Source organism: Dipodomys spectabilis, unplaced genomic scaffold, assembly GCF_019054845.1.
Source record: "Dipodomys spectabilis isolate Male_0828 unplaced genomic scaffold, ASM1905484v1 ptg000092l, whole genome shotgun sequence".
Lineage (NCBI taxonomy): Eukaryota > Metazoa > Chordata > Mammalia > Rodentia > Heteromyidae > Dipodomys > Dipodomys spectabilis.
Window position 1 is genome coordinate 4,316,665 of NW_024870769.1, and position 24,844 is coordinate 4,341,508.

A 24,844-nucleotide genomic window follows, 5' to 3' on the forward strand; every position below is an offset into this window, starting at 1 on the left:
ACAGTCACAATATAAAAGCCTCTATGTCCCTAAATGACCCTGAAGAGCACTGGCTCTCTCTATCCTACCTTTTTCTTTGGATTGTGAATTAAGCAAAAAATAAACTTACACTGACCAGCACTGGTGGCTCACATCTGTAATCCTAGCTACACAGGAGTCTGATTTTTGAGGATTAAGGTTCAAAGCCAGCCCAGGCAGGAAAGTCAGGAAGACTCTCCTATCCAATTAACCATCCAAAAGCCAAAGGTGGAGCTATGGCTCCAGTGGTAGAGCACCAGCCTTGAGCACAAAAGCTCATGACAGCACCTAGGCCCTGAGTTCAAACTCTAGTAGTCATGCCCACGTGTGCGTGCACTCTTACACACACAGGCAACAAACAAAGTCTTACTCAGCTTCTTTGCCCAACTGCTGCCCATCCAATCCTCACTTGGACAATCCATCCTTCTCCACCAAAAAAGGAAGGGTTAATAAAACCTCCATTTGTAAGAGAGGTACAAAACGTGAACCAAACATATTCCTTGCTCTGGAATTCAGAAAAGACCGATCAGACTAATCCTCTGCTACTGAAAATACAAAGTAGAATGGGCCAAGTGTTACAATGCTAGCAGATGGAGAAAGCACTGTAGGAGAACAGATGGGAGCGAGATTAATTTCAACAGGGAATATTCAAAGGATGTAGCTTTGAGCTAAGCTTTGGAGGATGAGCAATAAAGCAAAACTCCCTACCTTATCCATTTCTGTGTTTGGTGGTTTGCAAGCACTATCTGGAGCTCACCAAAGGTCTAATGCTATTATTTGTCTCATTTCACATTAAGGAAATGGAAGCACTGAGCCAGTATCAGCTATTGTCCAAGGTCCAGCCTAAGAAGCAGGGGAGGGAGGCCTTTAAGAATACTTACTGTAGAGCTAGTGTTCTATCCTCACTTAGATTCTAAGCAAAGAGATCTGGCAAATTTCAGAACAGCATCAGGAAGAGACTGAGGTTGTCTCAGAACAGACTGAGACTGTCTGTCTGTCTGTCTGTCTGTCTGTCTGTCTCTCTCTCTCTCTCTCTCTCTGTAGGTATGGGTGTAATACTGTTTGATCTCTATAGTTGGGTGGAATGTACCTAAAATTTCAGACTTCATGTATCTCTATCTGGCAGGTGCTATTATTTCCATTTTACTAGCAAGGGAACTGAAACATAGGTTAAGAAACTCATACAAAGTCACCCAACTGGCTTCTGGTGGCCCTAGATCTGAATCCAGGGGTTAGACTCCTAAGCCCATTATAATGAGGCTTACCCTCTGTCCCGGCCACGGCCAGGCCACGTACAAGCCCTTAGCAAGACACCGGTGGCCTCAGAGCGGCCCAGTTATTTTCCCATGGCCAGCACATCCAGTCTCCTCTCTCCTTCTCACTTCCCTCCCTTTCTCGCCTTTCTCCTTAATAGTTTCCAGGCTCGTGGCCACTGGGCTGCCAGAGGCCACAGGGTGTCCAGAACTTCTATTCCCAGCAAGCTTTGCGTCCTCCCCCACCCTGGGGTGCGGCACTCGGGAGCCCCTCCCGCGCAGCTCTGCTGGGGCGTGGATCCAGGACAGCCGAGGGTCGGCGGCCGGCGCGCAGCGACACCCGCGGGGCGGGGCGGGGCGGGGCCGGAACCGGGGCGGGCTGTCCGGCGGGCCGGGCGTACAGGTGGCTCCTCCTTCGCCTCTCCAAGCCGGGGCCGCGCCAGGCTCTGTGCCCGGCTGCCCAGCGAGTGCCTTTGTGCCCTGTTCGCGGGGAGCCCGCTACGGCCGCTGCCAGCCCTCGTCCATTGTTTCTCTTCCCTGTCCTTTCGCGGCAGGTGCCAGCGGCTTGGGGAACCGCTCGTGCCAGCGAGGCGGCTGCAGAGCGGAACCCGCGGGCGCCGGCCGGGGCGTCGGCGGGCGCGCGGAGGAGGAGATGAAGCTTCTGAAGCCGTGGTGGGCGGCGGACGGCGGCCTCCTGCACCTCACCCTCCTGCTGAGCCTGGCTGGGCTCCGCGTGGACCTGGACCTCTACCTGCTGCCGCCGCCGCCCGCCCCGCTGCGGGATGAGCTGCTGTGGCTGGGCGGCCCGACCCGCCCGGCACACGCGCTCAGCCCCTTCCCCGCCTTGGGAGAGTGGGGGCGCACCGGCCCGCAGCACCCCAAAGGCCGGGCGTCGGACCCCGGGGCACCCCTCGAGGGCCAGCTGCTCCGCGAGGTGCGCGCCCTGGGGGTCCCCTTCATCCCCCGCACTCGAGTGGATGCGTGGCTGGTGCACAGCGTGGCGGCTGGAGACGCCGACGGGGCTCGCGGGCTGTTCGGCGCCGCCTCGTCGGCGGGAGCAGTCGGCGCCAGCGCGGACAGCAGCAGCCAAGCGGCGCCGGGGGGCGGCGGGGACCCCCGAGAGGCTCTCAGTAGCCCTTTGGCCGCCACCGAGGAGGAGGAGGAGGAGGAGGCGGAGGCAGCGGCCGAACCGACGGCACAGGTGCGGGACGCGGGTGGACGCGCTGGCCAGGTAATTGGAGAGCGGGACGCGATCGGGGGGCAGGGACCACGCCTGACCCTTCTGGAGCCAAGAGGGGACCAGCTGGGAACCCTGGAGGGCTCACCCAGGCGCTCCATTGTGAACCCCTAGACTCTGCTTCCTCCGCCCCCGCTGTCCCCTCTTTTGTGAATCCGAATGGAGATCGTTAGTGCTATCGCTGGGGTTCGGGGTGACATTATCCGCTTGGATGCTTGATGGCTGGGGTGGGGAGGAGGGAGAAGGGTGGAGGGTGTTGATTTTCTGGCTCGCGTGCGCGGAGAAGTCTTTCTCCCCCGAACCTGTGCGGGAGTGAAAGATACCGTGGAAGGCTGACCCCATCCCCAGGCCTAGCGCAGGGCCCTCACCCTGAGTTTAACCCAGTTGTTTGGCCTTCCTCCCTGGCATGAGGAGCTTGATCAGTAACCACTCGGTCCCTCTGCGATCCAACAACCCCTCCCTCCCCAGCCTAAGTTCCTCCTGGAACTTAGGTCGTCACCCCATCTTAGGGTAGCGAAACCCGAGACTTTGACAGTCGCCCGTGACCCGCCAGTTCCCTTTGGTTTAGGTGCTCAACTCCTGCAGCCGTTTCACTTTTTCTTTTTCTGAAATAAAGCTCGCCAAGATCTAGGGCTTAAAGTGTCTTCCGGACGATGTACACATCTGGAGTTCCTGCTTGGGGGGGGGGGGGAGGTAGGGAAGGAAAGCTTTTACAGTTCCTCCTGGGTGGAAACTTGAGAGTTAACTGCTGAGGATCCCCACGCTTCCTGGGATGTTGTTTTTGTGAAGTGCAGTCATATGCAAAATGGGAATTGGGGCTAAACTGGTTTGTTTGCAGCTCCAGAGAGTCTGTGTAGGCAGTTGCTAGACGGGCTTCTCCACCCTCTCTCGTAGGGGTCATTGTGTGAAGTGTTAGTGATTCACTGTTATGCTGATCTGATCCCTTCCTCTCTCTGAGGACCTGACCTAATGGTGGGAGGGGGGTGGGGGGGAGGAGGCGTTCATGGGTGGACTCTTGTCTGTTCAGAACAAAGAGCTCCCCTCCCCCTTCCTAAGCACACTGGGGTAGGGGTACCTTGGTACATTTCCTGGTTGTATAATACAGAGTTGAAATGCCAGCTGGATGCCATAGCAGGTGGCACCCTGTCCCCTTCCCTGCTGAATGCCATTCTGCTTGCGAAGTGTACAGGGACTTAGTGAGAGGGAGTCTGTTCACCCTCAGTCCTTCCCTCCTAGCATCACCTGGATGATACCTATTTAGACTAGAAGGCTGGCCTTGGAGCCAACTATGGGGCCTGAATCCAGCCAGACCACCTTGGAATCCTGGAATCTCTCTTTCCTAGAGGAGAGAGTCAAGTCCATTCAGGGCTGTTCTCTGGGCAGAGGAGCCAGTTGGACTGGCTTGTGTGCTGTTGGACTGCTTTAGCTGTGGGTGACTTGGTTCTGTGCAGTCTAGCGGTGATCTGCCTGCTGGAGCATCCCAGTGCTTTCACATTCAGTTAGAACACAATATTTAAGGGAATAAGCCCAGCAAGGTTAGAGGACTTGGCTGGTCATACATTAGTTAATGCCAGAAGTGAAACCAGAGCCTCATCTCCGGTCTCCTAGACTAGCAGATTAATCGAGCAACTGCACTGTGGTCAGGCTTTTGGGACAATTATGCATTTGGAATGGGATAACACAGTCCTCCACTCAGCCTACCTCCTGGGCCTAAGATAACCAGTCTGTGGTGCTAGATTGATTAAGTGATTTGGATTTTGGGGACAGGTCTCGTAATGTAACCCAGGCTGATCTTGAACTTGTGATCCAATTTGACCAGCCTTCCAAGTGAAGGGCATGTACTTGATAGATGTTAAAAAAAAAAAAAAAAGCAGATTGTGCAGCAGATTTTTGAAAAGCAGATACATAATGAAGATCATGACTTGGAGGGAAAATGAGCTAGAAAACACCACTATTTTTCACAATTAGGCCTGAATTTATCACTTACTAGAATTCCCTCCACAGGTTATTTAAATCACGCCAAGTCCTAGTGTCTCATATGTCAAGTGGGAGGGTTCTGTTTACCTCACAGGTATTGTGCTGATTAAGTGAGAAAATCATGTGTGAAGTATCTGCACAGTGCCTGAGTTATAGTGTTCTTTTGTCTTCCATTCTCAGTCCTTGACCTGCACACACATACAAACCCCAATTTGTTTTATTTGGCTTGTTTGTCTCCTTGTCTGGCTTGGTTGGTTGTTAAGGGGGTGGGGCATGTAGGACCAGGCCTTCTGGTTTTGAACCCCTCCCTCTCCTTCTACTGTACAGCTCTGTGATCTTGTGAATTCTTCAACCTTCCAGCATTTCTTTTCACCTGCACAATGGAAATAATAAAGATTCCAACCTCGTAGCCAGGTGCTAGTGGCTCAAGCCTGTAATCCTAGCTACTCAGGGGTCTGAGATCTAAGGATCATGGTTTGAAGCCAGCCTAGACAGCAAAGTCTGTGAGACTTACTTCCAATTAATCACAGAAAAAGCCTACAGTGGAACTGTGGCTCAAGTGGTAGAGTGCTAGCCTTAAACAAAAGAAGCTCAGGGATTGGGTACATGCCCTGAGTTCAAGCCCCAGGACTGGCAAAAAAAAAAAAATCCATATGAAGGGCATAGAAATATGCCTGTCATCTTTTAAACACTAAATAAATGTTAAGTTGAAGGAGAGGGAATACTTTGCCTGATGGAAACATCATGTGTGTTTTGTATTTATTTATTTATTTACTACTTATTGTGCTGGTCCTGGGGCTTGGGCCTGGGCTGTATAGTCAAGCTTTTTAGCTGAAGGCTAGCACTCTACCACTTGAGCCACAGCTTTACTTCTGACTGTTTTGGTGGTTAATTGGAGATAAGAGTCTCATGGACTTTCCTGCCCCAGCTGGCTTCAAACCATAATCCTCTGAGTTTAGGCTCCTGAGTAGCTAGGATTATAAGGATGAGCCACTGGCACCTGGCTTGTTTTACTTTAGGTGGCTTACATTTGAGTTGTAGGGGATTCTGGTTTTAGAGTATAACTTTTTATAATTTTTGTGTGATGCAAAAGTATTTTGGGATAGCAGATTTTTCTTAAGTCTCAAAAGAAGTACTGATTTGGTTTCACTTTTTAATCCAGCTAATAATTATCTGAAAACAAGATTCTGGAATTCCCCAGAGCTGACAAGCTTTTCTTCATTACATACCCCTCTTTTAGAAGTGGTGAAGCATGGTAATGTACAGGTTAAACTAGGTCAGAATAGTGTTGTAGCATTGGATAGGTGAACGTATTTGACAGTGAGTGACTGCCTAAAAAGCCACCACCTGTATTTCAGAGAGCTGTCGCTGCTTTGACACTGAGAGAGGGCTTGTCATGGTGATGCTGCTTCATGCCTTGTCACAGCAACCCTCAGCTGGGGGAGAGTCCGTGGGGCTCTTAACTTACTGCCCTAAGGGCTGGTTACTTCAGGTCACACAAAGATTGCTATACAGTTATTTGATTCTAAGAATAAAGGGAAGAGAGAGACCGTCCTTATTGTTAAAAGTAAAAATCATTTGTGCTTCATAATCAAACATAATCCTGAACATGTGAGCAGTTAGAAAAAGATGAAGAAACATGTTTGCCTGATTTCAACAGCTATGATACACAAATACAATTCCATTCATTGCAGTTTGATGAAGTTTCCCAGTAGAGTTTCATTTTGCTTATTAAAGGAGGCTGTAGAAATGTATTTTGGTCTTCTCCCAGGAACGGATGGCATGAATCCTGTATTAGCATGCTACTATTGACTGCTACAAGCTGGTGGCTTGAATAGAAATTACTGTCTCACAGCTTGGAGGCAAGAAGTCCAAGATGAAGGTGTTTCCTTCTGAGGACTGTGAGAGAGAATCTGTGAACAATTCCCTCTAGCCTTTTGGGTTATTTGTGGTTAGACTTTAGCCTTCCCTGGCTTTTGGTACATCAGCCCAGTTCTCTGCCTCCATCTTCCCATGACATCCTCCCTATGCTGTTTCCAGTATCGTGTGTGTGTGTGTGTGTGTGTGTGTGTGTGTGTGTGTGTGTGTGTGTGTGTGTGTGTGTGTGTGTGTGTGTGTGTGTGGAGCTTGACCTCAGGACCTCATAATGCTCTTACTTAGCTTTTTCTGCTCAAGAATTGTACTCTGCCACTTGAGCCATAACTCCACTTCCAGCTTTTTGCCAGTTAACTGGAGATAAGAATCTCAGATTTGTCTTTCCTGGGCTTTGAACTTCTATCCTCAAACCTCAGCCTCCTCAGTAAGATTACAAGTGTGACCCAACAATGCCAGACATCAAATTCCCCTTTTTAAGTCAGTTGTATAAGGGTCCACTCTGAGGTCTCTGCCTACTGAATTACATCTGCGATGACATTGTTTCCAAATAAGATTAAATTCTAACATTCTAGGGGGTTAAGACTTCAATATATGAATTTTAAGGGACAAAATTTAACCTGAAACAGTCACTCTTCTGTCAGCTGTTAGGGTACTCAATTTGCTTAAGCTCCAGTCATTAAAAGCTAAATCCAGTGGGAACAGCTGGTCTATGTGTTAGGACCACTGCAGCGAGACTGGGTTGTATGCTTACGAGGGAACCTAGAGTTTTGCTGCCTGGTTGTACAAACCTGGGAACTTTATTGTAGGTTATGGAGAACTTCTCTTTGCTTGTTTCTTGAATCATTGGCTTCTTCTGCTTCTGAGCCTTCCTGCTTCCCATTTTCACAATGGAAAACCAGTCTGCCAAAGTCTGGAACTCAGTGCAGGCCCATCTTTCAGTCAAAAGTGCTAGTACTAGAGTCAGGCCAGCTGAATGATCTTAGCTGCACACATTTGCTGTGCCTCTGTTTCCTCTTCTATAAAATGAGATGGTAAGAGAATTGCTGAGTAAATTGAAGAATGTTAAGTGAGACAGTGCTTGTAAGGCTGGGCATGGTCTGTACATTGTGGGCTTTCCATGTTAGCCACTGTCGACAATCCAGCTGGGGCTCAGCAATAAATACCTCCAGTCATCTCTCATTCTGCACCAAGTGCAGGTTTCTGCTTCTACTTGGAGGGCCTCCAGTACCTCCTTATTATGTACCAGTTCCACATTTTTTCTTTCAAAGATTCCATCCGCAGTGGATTAGCAGTCCAGAATAAATAGAGAACTAAAAGAAGCTAAACACAAAAAAGAACAAATAATCCAACCAACAAATGGTCAAATGAACTGAATAGACAGTTCTCAAAGAAGTACAAATGGCCAATAAATACATGAAAAACAATTTTGGTTATTAGAGAAATACAAAGAAGAGGTTCCATCGCACCCCAGTCAGAATAATTACCAAGAATGTGGCTTCGGAGGACACTTTAGCACTGTTGGTGAGAATGTAAATTAGTGCCGCTACTTTGGAAATCAGTGTAGAGGTTTCTGAAAAAGTTAAAGACAGAACAACCATAGATCCGGCTATACTACTCTTTGTCATGTATCAGAAGGAATATAATAGCATGTAGTAGCAATATCCATATTCCCCTCCCCCCTTTTTTTTGTCAGTTGTGGGTCTTGAACACAGGTTCTGGGTGCTGTCTCTTAGCTCTTTTGCTCAAGGCTAACACTCTACCACTTGAGCTACAGCTCCACTTCAGGCTTTTCTGTGATTAATTGGAGATAATGATTAATTGGAGATAAGAGTCTCTTAGACTTTTCCTGCCTAGGCTGGCTTCAAACCATGATCCTCAGATCTCAGCCTCCTGAGTAGCTAGATTTACAGGTGTGAGCAACCAGTGCCCAGCTCACATCCTTTTTTTGTTTTTTGTTTTTGCCAGTCCTGGGTTTTGAACTCAGGGCCTGGGCTCTATCCCTGAGCCTCTGTGCTCAGGGCTAGCACTCTACCACTTGAGCCATAGCACCACTTCCGGCTTTTTCTATTTATGTGGTACTGAGGAATTGAACTCAGGGCCTTATGCATGCTAGACAAGCATTCTATCATATTCTAGCCAAATTCCTAGCCCTACAGCCATGTTTTTAACAACAGTGTTTATAATAACCAAGCTGTGGAATCAACCTAGGCACCCATATACAGATGAATAGATAAAGCAAATGTGGTATATGTACTCAATAGAGGCTCTTTTTTTGTTGGAGTGGGCAGTTCTGGGGTTTGAACTCAGGGCCTTGTGCTTGTGGTTCTCTACCACTTGGGCCATGCCCAAGCCCTACAGTGGAATTTCCTTCAGCTATTTTTTTTTTAGTTCTAAGTATATTTTATATTTAATTAAATTTATTTATTTATTTAGCCGGTCGTGGGGTTCATGGTGCTTGAACTCTGGGCCTGAGCATTGTCTCTTAGCTCTTCAGCTCAAGGTGAATGCTCTACCACTGGAGCCACAGCGCCATTTCTAGCTTTATCTGCTTATGTGGTGCTGAGGAATCGAACCCAGGCCTCATGCATGCAAGGCAAGCACTCTACCACTGAGCCACCTTCCCAGCCCCTCCTTCAGCTATTGAAAAAGGAAATTATGTCATTTTCAGGAAAATGGATGAAACTGGAGATTACTAGTGTTAAGTAAAATAAGCCAGACTTAAGGCAAATTTCTCAGGTTTTCTCTTACATAGAGACTCTAGGGGTGTAAAAAACAAAACATGAAAGTACAAGGTGAACTATTAGGAAGGAAGAAGGGACTGGGGAGTGTGGACATTAACAAAATACATTATATAGGTAGGAAAGTATCACTATGAAAACCATTAATCTGTACAATAAAAATAATAAGAACATAAATGAACCAGTGTGGCCCTTACCTGCCCTTGCTGAGCTCATTGCCCACTGATCCTCTGCTATAGCCTGCTTTCCATCCGAAACTCCTTCCTTTCCCTAAACTCTTTCTCACTCTTATCCTTTACCTCCTTTGCCTGAAATGCCTTTATTTTATTCCTCCCATTTCCGTCTCTATTACATTCTGACTGGCTCAGCTATCACTTCATCTACAGAACATTTCCTTTTCTTTCCTTGAGGCCGGCTGCACCTGTAACCTTTCTTCTGTAGGACTTGGCACCCTCTGCTCCAAATTGCAGTGTAGGGAGTGTGGAAACTGAGTCTTGTCTTTAACCTGCCACCGCTGGGGACAGGGCTAAGAGCAGTGCTCATGCTGGTGCTGTCAATGTGTGCTGAGCGCTCAACCTCCATGGCTTTGCAGGGCTTCCACTGGTACCAAGACCCTGAACTTCAAGGCCAGAGTCCCAGCCAGAAAGTAGGTCAGATCTGAAATCCTTACCACTTAATATTAACCACTTGATGGGGGAAGTGGAGAGCAGGCTTTCAGGTTGGCATTATAATTAATCAGGTGATGAAATGTGGGATTGCCTAAAGGTATAGAGCAAGTTAGTGACCTTGCTTGGACTAGAACACGTCGCTGTTCTTTAGCACTGAAGAAGCCACATCTCTAGCCCATTGTCACGCTTCACACAGCCTCCTCCCAGGGTGGCAGCCCTGTAGAGTGGCAGCTCTTTCTCAGATATACTTGTGAAGGATCTGTGTTAGAACTCATCTATACTTTAGAACTCATGTATACAGCTAAAGCTTGCCAAGGCATATGCTTGGGCGATTGTCAGGTTGCAGGGCAGGATATGGTTATGGCTTAGAAGCAAGACATGACTTTTTGACCTGGGCCAGAATTAGGTTCCCTTCTATATATACCAAACTTGGCCAGGAAAACAGAGTGTGTAAGGTGTGAGGGAATAAACACACACACCTAGATTTATTTGCAGGCACTGGCCGACACATTTGTGGAGGCTGGCAAGTCTAGACTCAGTAGAGTGGGCAGCCATACAAACCCTGGCAACTCAGCATACCTTGAATTGAACCAGCACACACTAGCAGCATTGAGTTGAGACATTTGAGGCACCTGTTAGCTGGAAGTTGAATTTCTTCTTAGGGAGTAGGAAAACGAACAGTGTCTCCGTCATCAGCTTCAGCAGGTTCAGTTCGTGACTGGTCTTGTTTCATCTTTAGCTCCCTCTCCTACTAACTTCAGTTGGTGATACCCCTCCCCCCCTCCTTTCCTTAGGCCCTCAGGATGAAAACTGGGTTTCACACAATGCGCCTACTAAGCCCCTACCCTCTTGGTAGTTTGAAACAGAGTCCAAATATGATTGCTAGTGTGTGTGTGTGTGTGTGTGTGTGTGTGTGTGTGTGTGTGTGTGTGTGTGTGTTTAGCTTAGTTCTTTGCCAGGATTTAGCAGAGAGAAAAAGGCTCTTTTTCTCCCACTATTTCCTTGGCTTGGAAAACATGTAAATATTTCATTATATATTCCTGAATTGTAAGGACTCTTCTAAACCTAACCACAATGCTATTAGCACATTCTTTAGAAATTGACATCAAACATAGCCTCTGTTCAACTTTTCCTACTTATCTCATGGTTTGTTTTAAGCACAGTGCAAACAAGCCATACCCCTTGTACCTCGGCAGCTGTTTTGCACAATGGAGTAAGTAAGGTGCAGATTTTTTGCACTGTATGGATGGCTCTGCATGGAGCCTGTTACCCACAGGAACCTGAAAGTGTGAAGCAGGGCCTCTGTGAGTAATGGGGTTAGCTGGAAGAAAAATTCCTCCTAGATGGCTCAAATGGAGAGACTTGAATGACTTCATACAGCTGTGTGGGCGAACAGACTGAGATGATGTTATACTCAGAGGACCCTCGTGGGAAGAGGTGCATGCAAGGAGGAGAAAGGTCATCTGGCCTCTTCTTTGCCCACTCTGCATTTTGTTTTTCACTTTTTCTTTTTGTCGGTTGTGGAGCTTGAACTCAGGGCCTGGGCACTGTTCCGAGCTTTATCACTCAGGGCTAGTGCTCTACCACTTCGGGCCATAGTGCCACTTCTAGATTTCTGGTGGTTCATTGGAGATAAGAGTCTCACAAACTTTCCTGCCTGGGTTGGCTTCAAACTGTGGTCTTCAGATTTCAGGCTCTCAAGTAGCTAGGATTATATAGGCATGAACCACCTGGGCTTGGCTTTACTCTGCATTTCTTTGTTCCCATTCCTTCTGGTGAACACAACTGAACACCAGGCAGCATTGGAGGAGCCTCAGATGAACAGGAGTAAGCTGCTGGTGGGACACATAGATCTGGAGGACAAACAAGAACCAATACCAGGATGGGCGCTCACACTAATAATCCTACCTACTCAGGAGACTGAGATCTGAGGATTGAAGTTCCAAGCCAGCCAGGGCAGGAAAGACTATGAGACTCTTATCTCCAAAGAGCCAGAAGTGGAGCCATGGCTCAAGTGGTAGACTGCTAGTCTTGAGTAAGAGAAGCTCAGGGACAGCACCCATGCCCTGAGTTCAAGCCCCAGGACCAACACACACACACACATGCACACACACACACACACACACACACACACACACACACACACAGCCAGTACCAAGGCTGAGAGATGGACATGAAATAAAAGTCTCTGCAGCTAAATCCTGATTTGGTCCCTCACTAGCTGTGTTATATAAGGCAAGTGTTCAGCCTCGTACCTCAGTTAACTCTTCTGAAAGTACACCTATCTTGTAAGGATGCTGAACGACTTAAAAGAGACAGTTTTCATAGTGCTGGGCCAACAGCAAGTGTTCAATAAATGAGAACTGTAATTATTGTAAACTGCTATTAAAAGCCACACAAGCCAAACAGGACACAAACTCTCTTTATCTGGCTCCCTGCTTCTCTGGAGACCTGGTGACTCCAGCTTGCCCTCCAGCCTACAGACAAGCCTCAGAGTTCCCTTTCCCCACTGGTTGCCTCTGATGTCATCCTACTCACAGGCACCACACTGTTCTTTGTCTTTGAAGGTTCCTCCAACTCGAAGTCAAAGCAGGTCTCCACCCCCCTCCCCCACATGCATAAATGAAAGGGCCGGTTAGGCCAGCTGGGACTGCTCACAAAGGATATTTTCGGGGGCAGAATCCCAGCCCAATCATTCAGGTCCCCATTATGCAGCATAATAAGTACATATAGCAGTGCACAGGCGCTTCAGAGACTCCAAGGAGAAAAAACGAGCTGTGTTCCTCTCTTCCCTTTACTGATTGAGAAACCTTCATGCAAAACTGCTTTCTACTTGGGCTGCCAGGGCAAATGCTGGGAGCAGCATTCGAGTAGAAAGAAAAGGCCCAAGTAGTTATTCTAGCTAGAATAAAATATGTGCCATAAGGAAGAAAAAAACCCAAACAAACAATTATAGATCTGAAAAACAGAAACCATTTGGAGCCAATGGGCCAAATTAGGAAGGTCCATTCCCCACATAGAGAGCCTCTCCTTGGCGCCAGGGTTTTAGTTGTGGTACAACAGCGGCTTCCAACGACAAGCATGGAATATTTCCTCCATTCAAAAAACAAAACAAAACAAAAATCAACAAAAAACTGGGTCCTAGTTCCACCAGGTTAAAGATCACCTACACACAAATAAAAGGTAACTTAATAATGGGTTTTGCTTGCCTGTTCAGTAAGCTCATAGATCATAAACCTCTAGCATATACTACCACACTTGTAAAACATTCCTGCATCTCAGCTTTTGTGTCACTGGATTGAGAAAAAGAAAAGAGAGAGTAGACTAATGTTGCCAACACTGATTGGGTTTGTTTCCAATCTAGTCATTAATGGCAACATTTCAGAATCAGGAAGGAATAGCAACTAACATTTGTAGAGCAGTCTTGTGAATTAGATGGTACAGTCTCATTTCAGTTGGGGAAACAGAGGGTCAGAGAAGTTTGAGCAAATGGCCCAACGTTACAAGGCCATTTGCTTAGAGTAAACCTCCTTGCTCATTTGGTTTGAGCAAGAGCCCTTCTATACACAATGCTTCTTACTACAAAGTCTACTAGAGATGGCACAGCCCCTTTCACTTGTAAATACATCCCTCTCTGCCTTGAGGCTTTGGGATCTGCTCTCCCCACACTCCATTGCTAACTATTCCAAGCTGGACTCTGAGACATGCTGGAGACTATATAGCGAGCTGGAGAGAAGGGACAAGAAGGGAGCAGGACTAGACAGCAGATGCCAACTGTGATGTGGGATAATACAGTTACAGCAGAACTGCCCCATACTGGGCCAGGATGGTCAGGCCTCTCTACGGTAGCCTCACCATTCTTAGGACATGGAAGCTCCAGGAAAAGTAGGTAAAGGTGAGGTGGTTCTCTGCAATTGCTTTAAGTCCTTCTTTGCAGGGGATCTGGTGCATATTTCCATTGGCTTCTCATTAGCCAGGCAAGTTCTTCTTTGCATGGCTTCTTATACATGGCCCTGCTGACTTATTGATAGGCTATCAATAAATGTGCTGCATGGATTGAAGAGCCAGCAAAGAAAATATTTAGTGAATACCATTCTCAAATATGCTGGGTGCTGGTGACTCACACCTACAGTCCTAACTACTCAGGATCTGAGATCTGAGGATTGCGGTTCAAAGCCAGCCCAGGCAGGAAAGTCTGTAAAACTCTTATCTCCAATAAACCACCAGAAAACGGGAAGTGGCGCTGTGGCTCAAGTGGTAGAGTGCTTGCCTTGAGCTGAAGAGCTGAGGGACAGCACCTAGGCCCAGAGTTCAAGCCCCATGACCGAAAAAAAAAAAAAAATCTCAGATCAGAAAAAAAAAATCTCAGAATTCAGTCTGCCTACAAGATTCTCCATAGTTGGGGCAGGGTCCCCCATTTCCCTGTGACTCCAAGGGTAATGGCCATACCAGATAGTTCTGGTTTATGCTTCTGGACCAGATTAGTCAGTACTAGCAGTCGTCTCCTGTCATTCAAAAGTAAACTGGTTTGGGTAGTATTTTTCTTTCTTTCTTTTTTTTTTTTTTTTTTTACTGGTCCTGGGGCTTGAACTCGGGGTCTGGGTGCTGTCTCTGAGCCTCTCTGTGCTCCAAGTTAGCACTCTACCACTTGAGCCATAGCACCCCTTCTGGCCTTTTCTGTATATGTGGTACTGAGGAATGGAACCCAGGCTTCATGCATACTAGGCAAGCACTCTACCACTAAGCCACATTCCCAGCCCCTGGGTAGTATATTTTATGGGCACTATTCAGTAGGTCCTTGGAGTGCCAAGCCTATTGAGTAGGCTTTTTGAAGAAACTGGGTTTTCACCTATGAGATGAATAACCCCAAGCCCTTCTGTTTGCCTTCCTGCCTCTCTTCCTGGCCAAAAAGGAAGAGGAAAATACCCAAGGCAGCAAAAATGTAAATTATAACCATGACTTCCTCCCTCTACTCTGAATCCTTATTAAGGATATTCAGGCATTCTCTTTTTTCTTTTTTTCTCTTTTTTCTTTTTTTTTTGTCGGTCGCAGGGTTTGAACTCTGGGCCTGGATGCTGTCCCTCAGCATTTCAGCTCAAGGCGAGCACTCTACCACTTGAGCCACAGCACCACTTCCGGTTTTCTGGTGGCTAATTGGAGATAAGAGTCTCACAGACTTTCCTGCCCTGGCTGGGTTGGAACCATAATCCTCAGATCTCAGCCTACCTGAGTAGCTAGGATTACAGGCGTGAGCCACTGGCTCCTGGCTTCAAGCATTCTCTTACATTTAAAATCAGCCTCCAACATCAGTCTAGAGCTATCTCTGCTTCTTCAGTCACACATACATTGACATCTGTAGGAAAAAGGGTAGGGGCTGGGCACCAGCGTCCTGTAAACCTAGCTACTCAGGAGGCTGAGATCTGAGGATCACAGTTCAAAGCCAGTCCAGGGAGAAAAGTCTCCGGGAGACTCTTCTCTCCAATAAACTACTCAGAAAAAGCTAGAAGTGATGCTGTGGCTCAAATGGTGTGCTCAAATGGTGTAGCTCAAATGAGTGCTAGCTTTGAGCACAAAGAGGCTCAGGGAAAGAGCCAGGCCCCAAGTTCAAGTCCCATACCAACAAAAAAAATAAAAATAAAGAAACAGGAAGGAAGGAAGGAAGAAAGGAAGGAAGGAAGGAAGAGAAAGAAAGGGGTAGGTAGATGAGCAAATGGATATGTTCAAATAGCCCTGAAGACAATGGAAGTTAAGAGTAGCCTTTTGGAAAACAGTTTGGCATACACTATAAAGGAAATTGAAAAAGTTAGAAAAACTTTTCTTCTTCAAAAGACCCCAGCAATTCTTTGCATGTACCTCAAGGTGAATTCTTTGAAGTTTCACAAGAATAAGGAATTCTAGAGCCAGATGTGGTGGAACACGCCTGTAAACCTGGCACTCGAGAGGCTGGAGAGTGGGTCATAAGTTTGAAGCTGACTTCTGAGATACATAGTAAAACCTGTGAAAGAAGGAGTAATAAGGAATTTTAATATTCCAGAAAGCTTCCTTTATCAGAATGACGGTGACAGTGATGCCAAGACCTAAAAATAATACTTTAAAGAAAACTGCAAATCATTCTTACAAATAATCATGCAAGAATATTAGACAATTAGCAAGGTATACAAAGGAAAAAGATGCCAAAGCAGTTTTTAAATGTTTATATTAGTTATTTATTTTTGCAAAACAAGTTGTCCTAACACTCACTGACTTAATTCAATGAACACTATCCCACAGTATCTGTGAGTCAGAAATTCTAGAGCAGCTGAATGGAGTGGCTGTTGTCCATGGATTTGTCACATGGCCTCTGCATAGGGCTGCTTGAGTGTCCCTTAGGAGGGCTGGCTTTCATTAGCACAAGTGATGAGAGAAAGCGCCAAGAGGGCACCCAGGGACGCCCAAATACCTGTGTACACCATCATTTCCACTTTACTCTGTCCGGCCAAAATTCAGCTTGACCTCCTGGAAGATAATGTCAAATACTTTATAGGCACATTTTCTTTTTTTTTTTTTAATTGTAAAGATACTATACAAAGGGTTACAGTTACATGAGTGAGGTAATGAGTACACTTCTATAGGCACATTTTAAAATCAATTTAATGATCTATATCCATTTCTCCTTTATGAATAAGAATAAGAATAGATGGTTTTTTCTTCTACCAAGCCATCAAATATATTCTTAAGTCTAGTTCTTTTGTGTGCATGTATGCTAGCCAGCTTTGGGGCTTGAACTCAGGGCCTGCACACGGTCCCTTAGCTTTTTTTTTCCATTCAAGTCTAGTACTCTTTCGGCTTTTTTGTGGTTAGGTGCAGATGAGCAATTCAAGGGAATCTCAAGTTCTTTACTGCCAGGGCTGGTTTTGTACCTTGACACTCAAATCTCAGCCTCCCGAGTAACTAGGATTACAGATGTGAGCCACTGGCTCCCAGTTAGTCTTTTTTGTCTTTTTTTTTTTTTTCTGGTGCTAGTTCTGGGGTTTGAACTCAGAACCTATGTACCATCCCTGAGCTTTTTTTGCTCAAGGCTAGCACTCTACCACTTGAGCCACAGTCCACTTCAGCTTTTTGGTGTTAATTGGAGATAATATTCTCATTGACTTTCCTACCCAGGCTAGCCTTGTACTGCAGTTCTCAAAATTCTGCCTCCTGAGTAGCTAGAATTACATTCGTGAGCCACTGGCTCTTGGCTAGTTAATTCTTATATTCGAGAATATATTTGTTCAGGCCTGACCTGGAACTTTGAAATTACTGCAAGATGGAGTAGGAGAAACACCAAAACTTATAGCATAAGCAGATCAGAGAGAGACTTCACAAATGGATTATATCAAACTAAAATGTCTACACAACGAAGAGCATAGATATTAAACTAGAAAGACAATCAGCAGACTGGGAGAAGATCTTTACCAGCAATATATCAAAGGCCTAATATCCAAAATATACCAGGAGCTCAAGAAACTAATCCCTCCCAAAGCTAATAAATTACTAAATGGGCAAAAGAGCTAAGGAGAGACATTTCAGAATAGCTAAGAAAGTCAAATGCTCATCATTCCTGGTCATAAAGGAAATGCAAGTCAAAACATCTCACCCCAGTTAGATTGGCCAACATTGTAAATTTGAACAACAAATACTGGTGGGAATGTGGGGGAAAAGGAACCCTATTACACAGTTGGTGGGAATGTAAACTAGTACAATCACTCTGGACAGCAGTCTGGAGGTACCTCAAAAAACTAAACATAACTTGGGTGCCCAGTGGCTCATGCCTGCAATCCTATCTACTCAGGAAGCTGAGATCTGAGGATACAGTTTAAAGCCAGCCCCAGCACTCAAAAAAAGTGGCTCTGTGGTTCAAGTGGTAGAGCGCTAGCCTTGAGCAAAAAGAGGCTCAGGGACAGTGCCCAGGTCCTGAGTTCAAGCACCACAACAGACAAAAAGAATCCAGAAGTGGAGCTGTGGCTCAAATGATAGAGCACTAGCCTTGAACACAAAAGCACAGTAACAGCACCTAGGCCCTAAGTTCAAGCCCTGGGACTGGCAATAATAAAAACAAAAAACATGAACAGAGATTTACCTAAAACCCAGCCATACCATTCTTAGGCATCTACCCAGTACATTACAAGCCAGGATACCATACACTTGCACATCCAAACTCATTGCTGCACTATTCACAATAACCAAGTTGTGGAAACATCCCAGATGTCCTACATTAGATGAGTGGATCCAAAAAAACGTACCTGTACACAGTGGAATTTCACACAGCCATTAGAAAGAATAGTGTTAACTGATCATACAAAATATCTTTTTAATTGTTTTTATTTTTGTCTTTTTTAGTATTGGGGGTTAAACCCAGGATGTTGCACTTGCTAGGCAACACTTTGCCACTGAGCTACATCCTACCCCTGATGAATATTATTGAATGAATTTATTGAAATGAACTCCCTGAAATGAAAATAAGAGGTTTTTGTCTTTTTCCCCCCCTTTTTGTTCTGCTTATTTATATGTCTTTGGGAATATAAGGGGAGTCACAGAAATGGAAGGACAAAGGGTGAACAAATGCAGCAATTCACTGGACATTATGTTGAAAATGAACTATATAACTTGTGGGTGGAGATAAGAGGAAAAAACTGGAAGAGAGCAAAGGAAGGAGTGACATTGTCCAAAAAGAAATGTAATCATTACTTGACTTATGTAACTGTAACCTCTCTGTACATTACCTTTATAATAACAATGCAATGTTTTAAAGAATATATTTGAATCAAAAATAAATGGAATATTTGGATGCAAAAATATGCTTCAAGATTTGGTATCATCTTCCTTCTTCTATCTTCATAAAGCCTTTATTTTCCTTTTTTCAAAGTCAGCTCTGCCATTTCATACTTTGGAATTTATCCTTGGTTGAATTTCATAGGATGGTGCTTTATAGTTATCTTTTCTTGCAGACATGCCCTAGCATTTCCCCATCTTCAAAACAAAACAAGGAAGTGGGGCTGTGGCTCAAGAGGTAGAGCACTTGCCTTGAGCAGAAGAGAGCAGGGACAGCGCCCAGGCCCAGAGTTCAAGACTCACTACTGACAAAAACAAAACAAAACAAAAAGCACTGTCCTCATCTAAATCTCATTCCCCTCCATAGTCAGAATTCTTGAAAGAAATGGCTGGGAGAGGGGCAGGATAAACAAAGAAAACACAATTTGTCAACCCCCGTTGTATATCCTAAAAAGATTTTTGCTGGGTACCAGTGGCTCAGGCCTATAATCCTACCATCTCAGGAGGCTGAGATCTGAGGGTCATGGTTCAAAGCCAGCCCAAGAAGAAAAGTCCAAGAGATTCTTATCTCCAATTAATCAGCAAAAGCCAGAAATGGAGAGGTGGCTTAAGTGATAGAGTGCAAGACCCTGAGTTCAAGCCTCAGTCCCAGTACAAAACTCAAAAGTCTCACACTCTGCAGCTTGAGCCATGACACAGTACTTTCAAAAGAATTCTTTGTTGTTGTTGTTGGTCATGAGGCCTGAACTCTGGGCCAGGTTGCTGTCCCTCAGCTCTTCAGCTCAAGGCAAGCGCTCTACCACTTGAGCCACAGCGCCACTTCTGGTTTTCTGGTGGTTTATTGGAGATAAGAGTTTCATGGCTTTTCCTGCCCGGACTGGCTTTGAACCATGATCCTCAGATCTCAGCTTCCTGAGTAGCTAGGATTATAGGCATGAGCCACTGGCGTCTGGCTTAAAACGTTTTTGAAGTCCACTAACAGCTTTTATTTTATTTTTTAAACAATTGGGGCTGTTATAAGGGGGACTACTCTGGATTTTTTGGGGGGGAGGGTACATTTACTTGATTTTTTTTTTTTTTGGGTCCGGTCATGGGGCCTGAACTCTGGGCCTGGGCGCTATCCCTCAGCTCTTCAGCTCAAGGCTAGCGCTCTACCACTTGAGCCACAGTGCCACTTCCGGCTTTTTTCTTTTTGCTTATGTGGTGCTGAGGAATCGAACCCAGGGCCTCTGGCATGCAAGGCATGTGCTCTACCACTGAGCCACCTTCCCAGCCCCTACTTGATTGTTTTTGTGCATGTAAGATGTGATTCTTTTTGGACCATCACAGGAACAAACATATACTTATCTCTGGTAGAAAATAGCAAATAATTTCTTTTTTTATTCTTTTTTTTAATTGTGAAAATACTGTACAGAGGGATTACAATTACATGAGCAAGATAATGAGTACATTTCTTATCAATCATTGTAGCCTCCTTTGTTTCCCCTTCCCATCCCTTCCCAGCCTCCCCCCCTCCCCCCCCACCCAATCCACCCCGCCCCTGCCCCCCAGCAAATAATTTCTAAAGTGATAATATGGCCACATATTCTGTTAGTAATTTGTGAGAGTTTCATTTTAATTCCTTAACTAAAGCAGGTTTTTTTTTTAGGTTTTTAAATGCCATTCTGATGAGCATATAATAGTATCTCATTGTCTCATTAATTTGTATATTTGGGTGACCAATGTTTCACACATTTATTAGTTGCCTCTTTTGTGACATATCTCTTCAGCTCTTTGTATATTAGAAATGTTGCTTTTTGATTATAGTACTAACTGCTTCTTTTTTTTTTTGTCAGTAATGGGGCTTCAACTCTGGGCCTGGGCACTATCCCTCAGTTCTTAAGCTCAAGGCGAGCGCTCTACCAATGAGCCACAGCGCCACTTCTAGTTTTTTGAGTGGTTTATTGGCGATGAGAGTCTCACGGAGTTTCCTGCTGGGGCTGGCTTTGAACTGCGATTCTCAGATCTCAGCCTCCTGAGTAGTTACAGGCGTGAGCCACCGACACCCGGCTGTTTCTAATATCCAGTTCCAGGCAAAATATTTTGGTGCTTGTCTTGTATCCCTTCAAAGTAGCACTTCAATCTCCCAGCAACCCCACTGGAAAGCCTCTTGAATTCTGAAAACATTTCTATCCAGTGAGTAGTTGGCCGTCCCACCCCACACACTACCTTGGTCTTCTCTGCCTGTTTTAATGCAGGTCAGCCCCCTGCTCTCTCTACTTTCGCTGAGAATATTATCAGTTCCTGAGGCTTTATCTATTTTTTAAGATGTGTTTGGGCTGGGAAGGTGGCTCAGTGGTAGAGCACTTGCCTTGCATGCATGAGGCCCTGGGTTCGATTCCTCAGCACCACATAAGCAAAAAGAAAAAAAGCCGGAAGTGGCGCTGTGGCTCAAGTGGTAGAGCGCTAGCCTTGAGCTGAAGAGCTGAGGGACAGCGCCCAGGCCCAGAGTTCAGGCCCACGACTGGACCCCCCCCCCCCAAAAAAAAAAAGAAGATGTGTTCTGTAGTTCAGGCATTTGCTCAGCATTCCAGATTCCTTTCTCATTCATCATTATTGATGCCTACTTGACTTTTTGTATTTTCAATTTAACCTACTCAAAATACAAGATCTGTTTGTCTCCCCTGCCCCCCCCTTTTTTTTGTTGGTTGTGGGGCTTGAACTCTAAGCTTGGGCACTGTCCCTGAGCTCTTCAGCTCAAGGCAAGTGCTCTATCACTTGAGCTACAGCACCATTTCCAGTTTTCTGGTAGTTAATTGGAGATAAGAGTCTCACGGACTCTCCTGCCCCAGCTGGCTTTGAACCACGATCCTCAGATCTCAGCCTCCTGAGTAGCTAGGATTATAGGCGTGAGCCACTAGAGCCTGGCCCATTTCCTTTTTAAGCTATTCTCCTCATAGTGTTCACCCAATTTATTCAAGTCAGAAATCTAGAAGTTCTTCATTATCTCTTTCCTGCATCTTCCATTTCTACCAACCTTTTTTTTTTTTTCCCAAGCCATCCCTTGGATTCCTTTACTTCTCTCCGTATCTGTTGTTAACACTCTTTTACAGACTTTTCTGTTCATATAACTTCCTGTAGTTAGGCTTCCTTACCTGTCGACTTGACTTTTACTCTTGGATTTGTGGACATAAAAGAGAAGAGGTTCTTTCTGTATAGTGCTTATTGCAATAACTGATTGGAAACACCTCTATGTCAATCACTGAGGAGATAATTAAATATTTTATGGCAACAAGTAGAAAAGCACACTGGGTGTTTATTGCCTTGAGTATTTGACCTTGCAGTATAATTTGCAGGGTTTTTTGTTGTTGTTTTTGGTCGTGGGGCTTGAACTCTGGGCCTGGGCGTTATCCCTCACCTCTTCAGCTCAAGGCAAGTGCTCTACCACTTGAGCTACAGCACCATTTCCAGTTTTCTGGTGGTTAATTGGAGATAAGAGTCTCACAGACTTTCCTGCCGGGCTGGCTTTGAACCGTAATCCTCAGATCTCAGCCTCCTGACTAGCTAGGATTACAGGTGTGAGCCACTGGTGCCTGGTTTGCAGTTATTTTTGTTAGTTCACTTGTTTTTGTTTCATCCCTCTTCAGAATGGAAGATTGGAACAGTTGGAACAGGGTCTAAATGGATTTTTCCCCCCTACTGTTTTATCTTCTGGCATCCCAGGTAGTATTTGGCACTTTGGTTAAAAATGATTGTATTTTTCATGTGTTTACATGGCATCTTTATTATGTGAAACAATGAAAAAAAGCACCTGAGGATCATGGTTTGGAGCCAGCGTAGGCAGTAAAGTCCATGAGACTTTTATTTCCAATTAACCACCAAAAAGCCAGAAGTGACTCAAGGTTTAGAGTACTGTCCCTGAGCAAAAAAAAAAAAAAAAAAAGTCCTTAGGGAAAACACTTGGGTTCTGAGTTCAAGCCCCAGGACCGGCACCCAAAAAAAGCATTCTCAGTAATTCATGACCGGGAAAATCAGTTATCACCATTGTGTGTTACCATTCCTGGAAGCTCAGCCAAAGCAATTAGACAAAAGAAAGTACGAAATTTAACTGCAAAAGAGGCAAAAATGATTGTTGAAGTACTGATATGACTGTACATACCATAAATCTAGTGAAAATACAGGTTAACAGATTGTACTTCTTTTTTTATTTTATTCTTGCAATTTTATTAATGCACAAATGGTTAAGAGACAGGCATCACCAACTTGACTATCTTTGCTCAGGTTGTACTTCTTAAACAACCCTTTCCTAGGAACTTTGCCAAAGTGATTTTTGGCATACAAGGATTTTTAGCGTAATTTGTTGTTGTTGTTGTTGGTCATGGGGCTTGAGCTCAGGGCCTAGGCACTATCCCTGAACTTGTTTGCTCATAGATAGCACTGTACCACTTTGAGCCACAGTGCCACTTATGGTTTTGCGGTGGTTAGTTGGAGATAAGAGTCTCATAGACTTTTCTGCCCGGGTTGTCTTTGAACCATGATCCTTAGATCTCAGCTTCCTCAGTAGCTAGGATTATAGACATAAGCTACCAGTGCCCAGCTTTAGGATAATCTTTTACTCTAAATATGGTCTCAAAAAGAAAAACAAAGGCAATACCACATACATTCTTTGCTCAGATTTATCTGGTTTCATTTTTTAACTGTATCTACATATACTTCGTGTGTAATTCTTTTTGTCTGACACATATGACAAGTGAATAAGCCATTCTATCCCCTAATAATACCCAGATATCTTACTAAGAACAATGAGTATTTTCCGTAGCTAGTTACCAAAATAAATTTGAGATGAATCTGACACTATTATTTAACCTTTTTATACTCAGAATCTGCCTGTTGCCCCAGTAATGTGATTTATAGCAACTCTTTCTTCTGGATCAGTAACTAATCAAGGATCACACATTGCAACTCAGTGACAAGTCTCTGTAGTCAGCCCAAGTCTTGGTACTTTTGAAGAATATCAGTCAGATATTTTGTAAAATGGCCCTTTTATGATTCTCCCTCATGACTGAATTGAGATAATTTTTGGCAGGAAAACTGGAGAGATTATATTTTTCTTTGCATCAGCTGTGTCTTGTTTATGCAAAAAATAACTAAAGCAAAAAGGAAGGTATGGGGGATGATTCAAATGGTAAGTAGTGTCTGCTAACAAGTACAGGGTCCTTTGTTCAAATACCAGTATAAAATAAATAGAAAAATATTGTTTAAAAATGAGAAGGCTAACATCTGTAATCCTAGCTACTCAGGAGGCTGAGATCTGAGGATCACAATTCAAAACCAGCCCAGATAGGACTCTTATGGGACACTTATCTTCAGTTAACCACCAACATGCCAAAAACAGCTGTGACCCAAGTGGTAGAGCCACAGCTTTTTTTGCTAGTCTTGAGCAAAAAAGCTCAGGGACAGTACTGAGACCCTGAGTTCAAACCCCAGCTTGAACTTAACTACTTAAGTTAACTACTTAACTACTGGGGAGGCTGGAAGATAGAGGTTCAAGGCTAGCCCCAGCAGAAAAATGTTCTCTAGCCGGCCGCCAGTGGCTCATGCCTGTAATCCTAGCTACTCAGGAGGCTGAGATCTGAGGATCGCGGATCAAAGCTAGCCTGGGCAGGAAAGTCTGTGAGACTCTTATATCTAATAAGCGACTAGAAAACCGAGAGTGACGCTGTGGCTCAAGCGGTAGAGCACTCACCTTGAGCTGAAGAGCGCAGGGACAACGCCCAAGCCCAGAGTTCAAGCCCCATGACTGACCAAAAAGAAAAAGAAAAATCTTTTCTAGCCTCCATCTCTAAAATAATCAATAAAAAGCAAGGTTGAAGGTATGGCTCAAGTGGTAGAGCAATCAGTCTGGCAAGTTTGAGTCCCCGAGTTCAAACCCCAGTACTGTCAAAAAAAAGAAGTGAAGTCAGCTGTATCCCAGCCTATCCCAACCCATTCTACAGAGAACTACAACTAAGAATTTATAACTGCTTCCCAAATTCTTTCTCTCTCTCTCTCTCTCTCTTACTCCTCCCCCCCCAACCTCTCCCTTCTCTCTCTTTGTGCTGAGACTTGAATTCAGAGCATGAATTCTGGCACAACCATTTTGCCCACAGCTGGCATGCTACTTGAGCCATGACTCTAGCCTGGCTTTTGTTTTTGCTGGTTAATTAGACATCAGAGTCTCTCCATTTTGTCTGCCTGAGCTGACTTTGGATGTTTTCCTCAGATTTCAACCTCTTGAGTAGCTAGGATTACAGGTATGAGCCACCA

General features: G+C 45.0%; 1 protein-coding gene across 5 annotated transcripts in view; it reads left to right on the plus strand.

Annotated features, from left to right (window-relative positions):
* The first annotated feature begins 1,708 nt into the window (after positions 1 to 1,708).
* Positions 1,709 to 24,844, plus strand: part of Nfe2l3 (nuclear factor, erythroid 2 like 3) — a 39,199-nt gene continuing 16,063 nt past the window's right edge. For all 5 annotated transcript variants that reach the window (XM_042684937.1, XM_042684939.1, XM_042684938.1 and 2 more), the window contains exon 1: positions 1,709 to 2,502. In XM_042684937.1, coding sequence (XP_042540871.1) covers positions 1,924 to 2,502 — 579 coding nt within the window. In that variant the 5' untranslated portion in view covers positions 1,709 to 1,923. The remainder of the gene's footprint in view (positions 2,503 to 24,844) is intronic.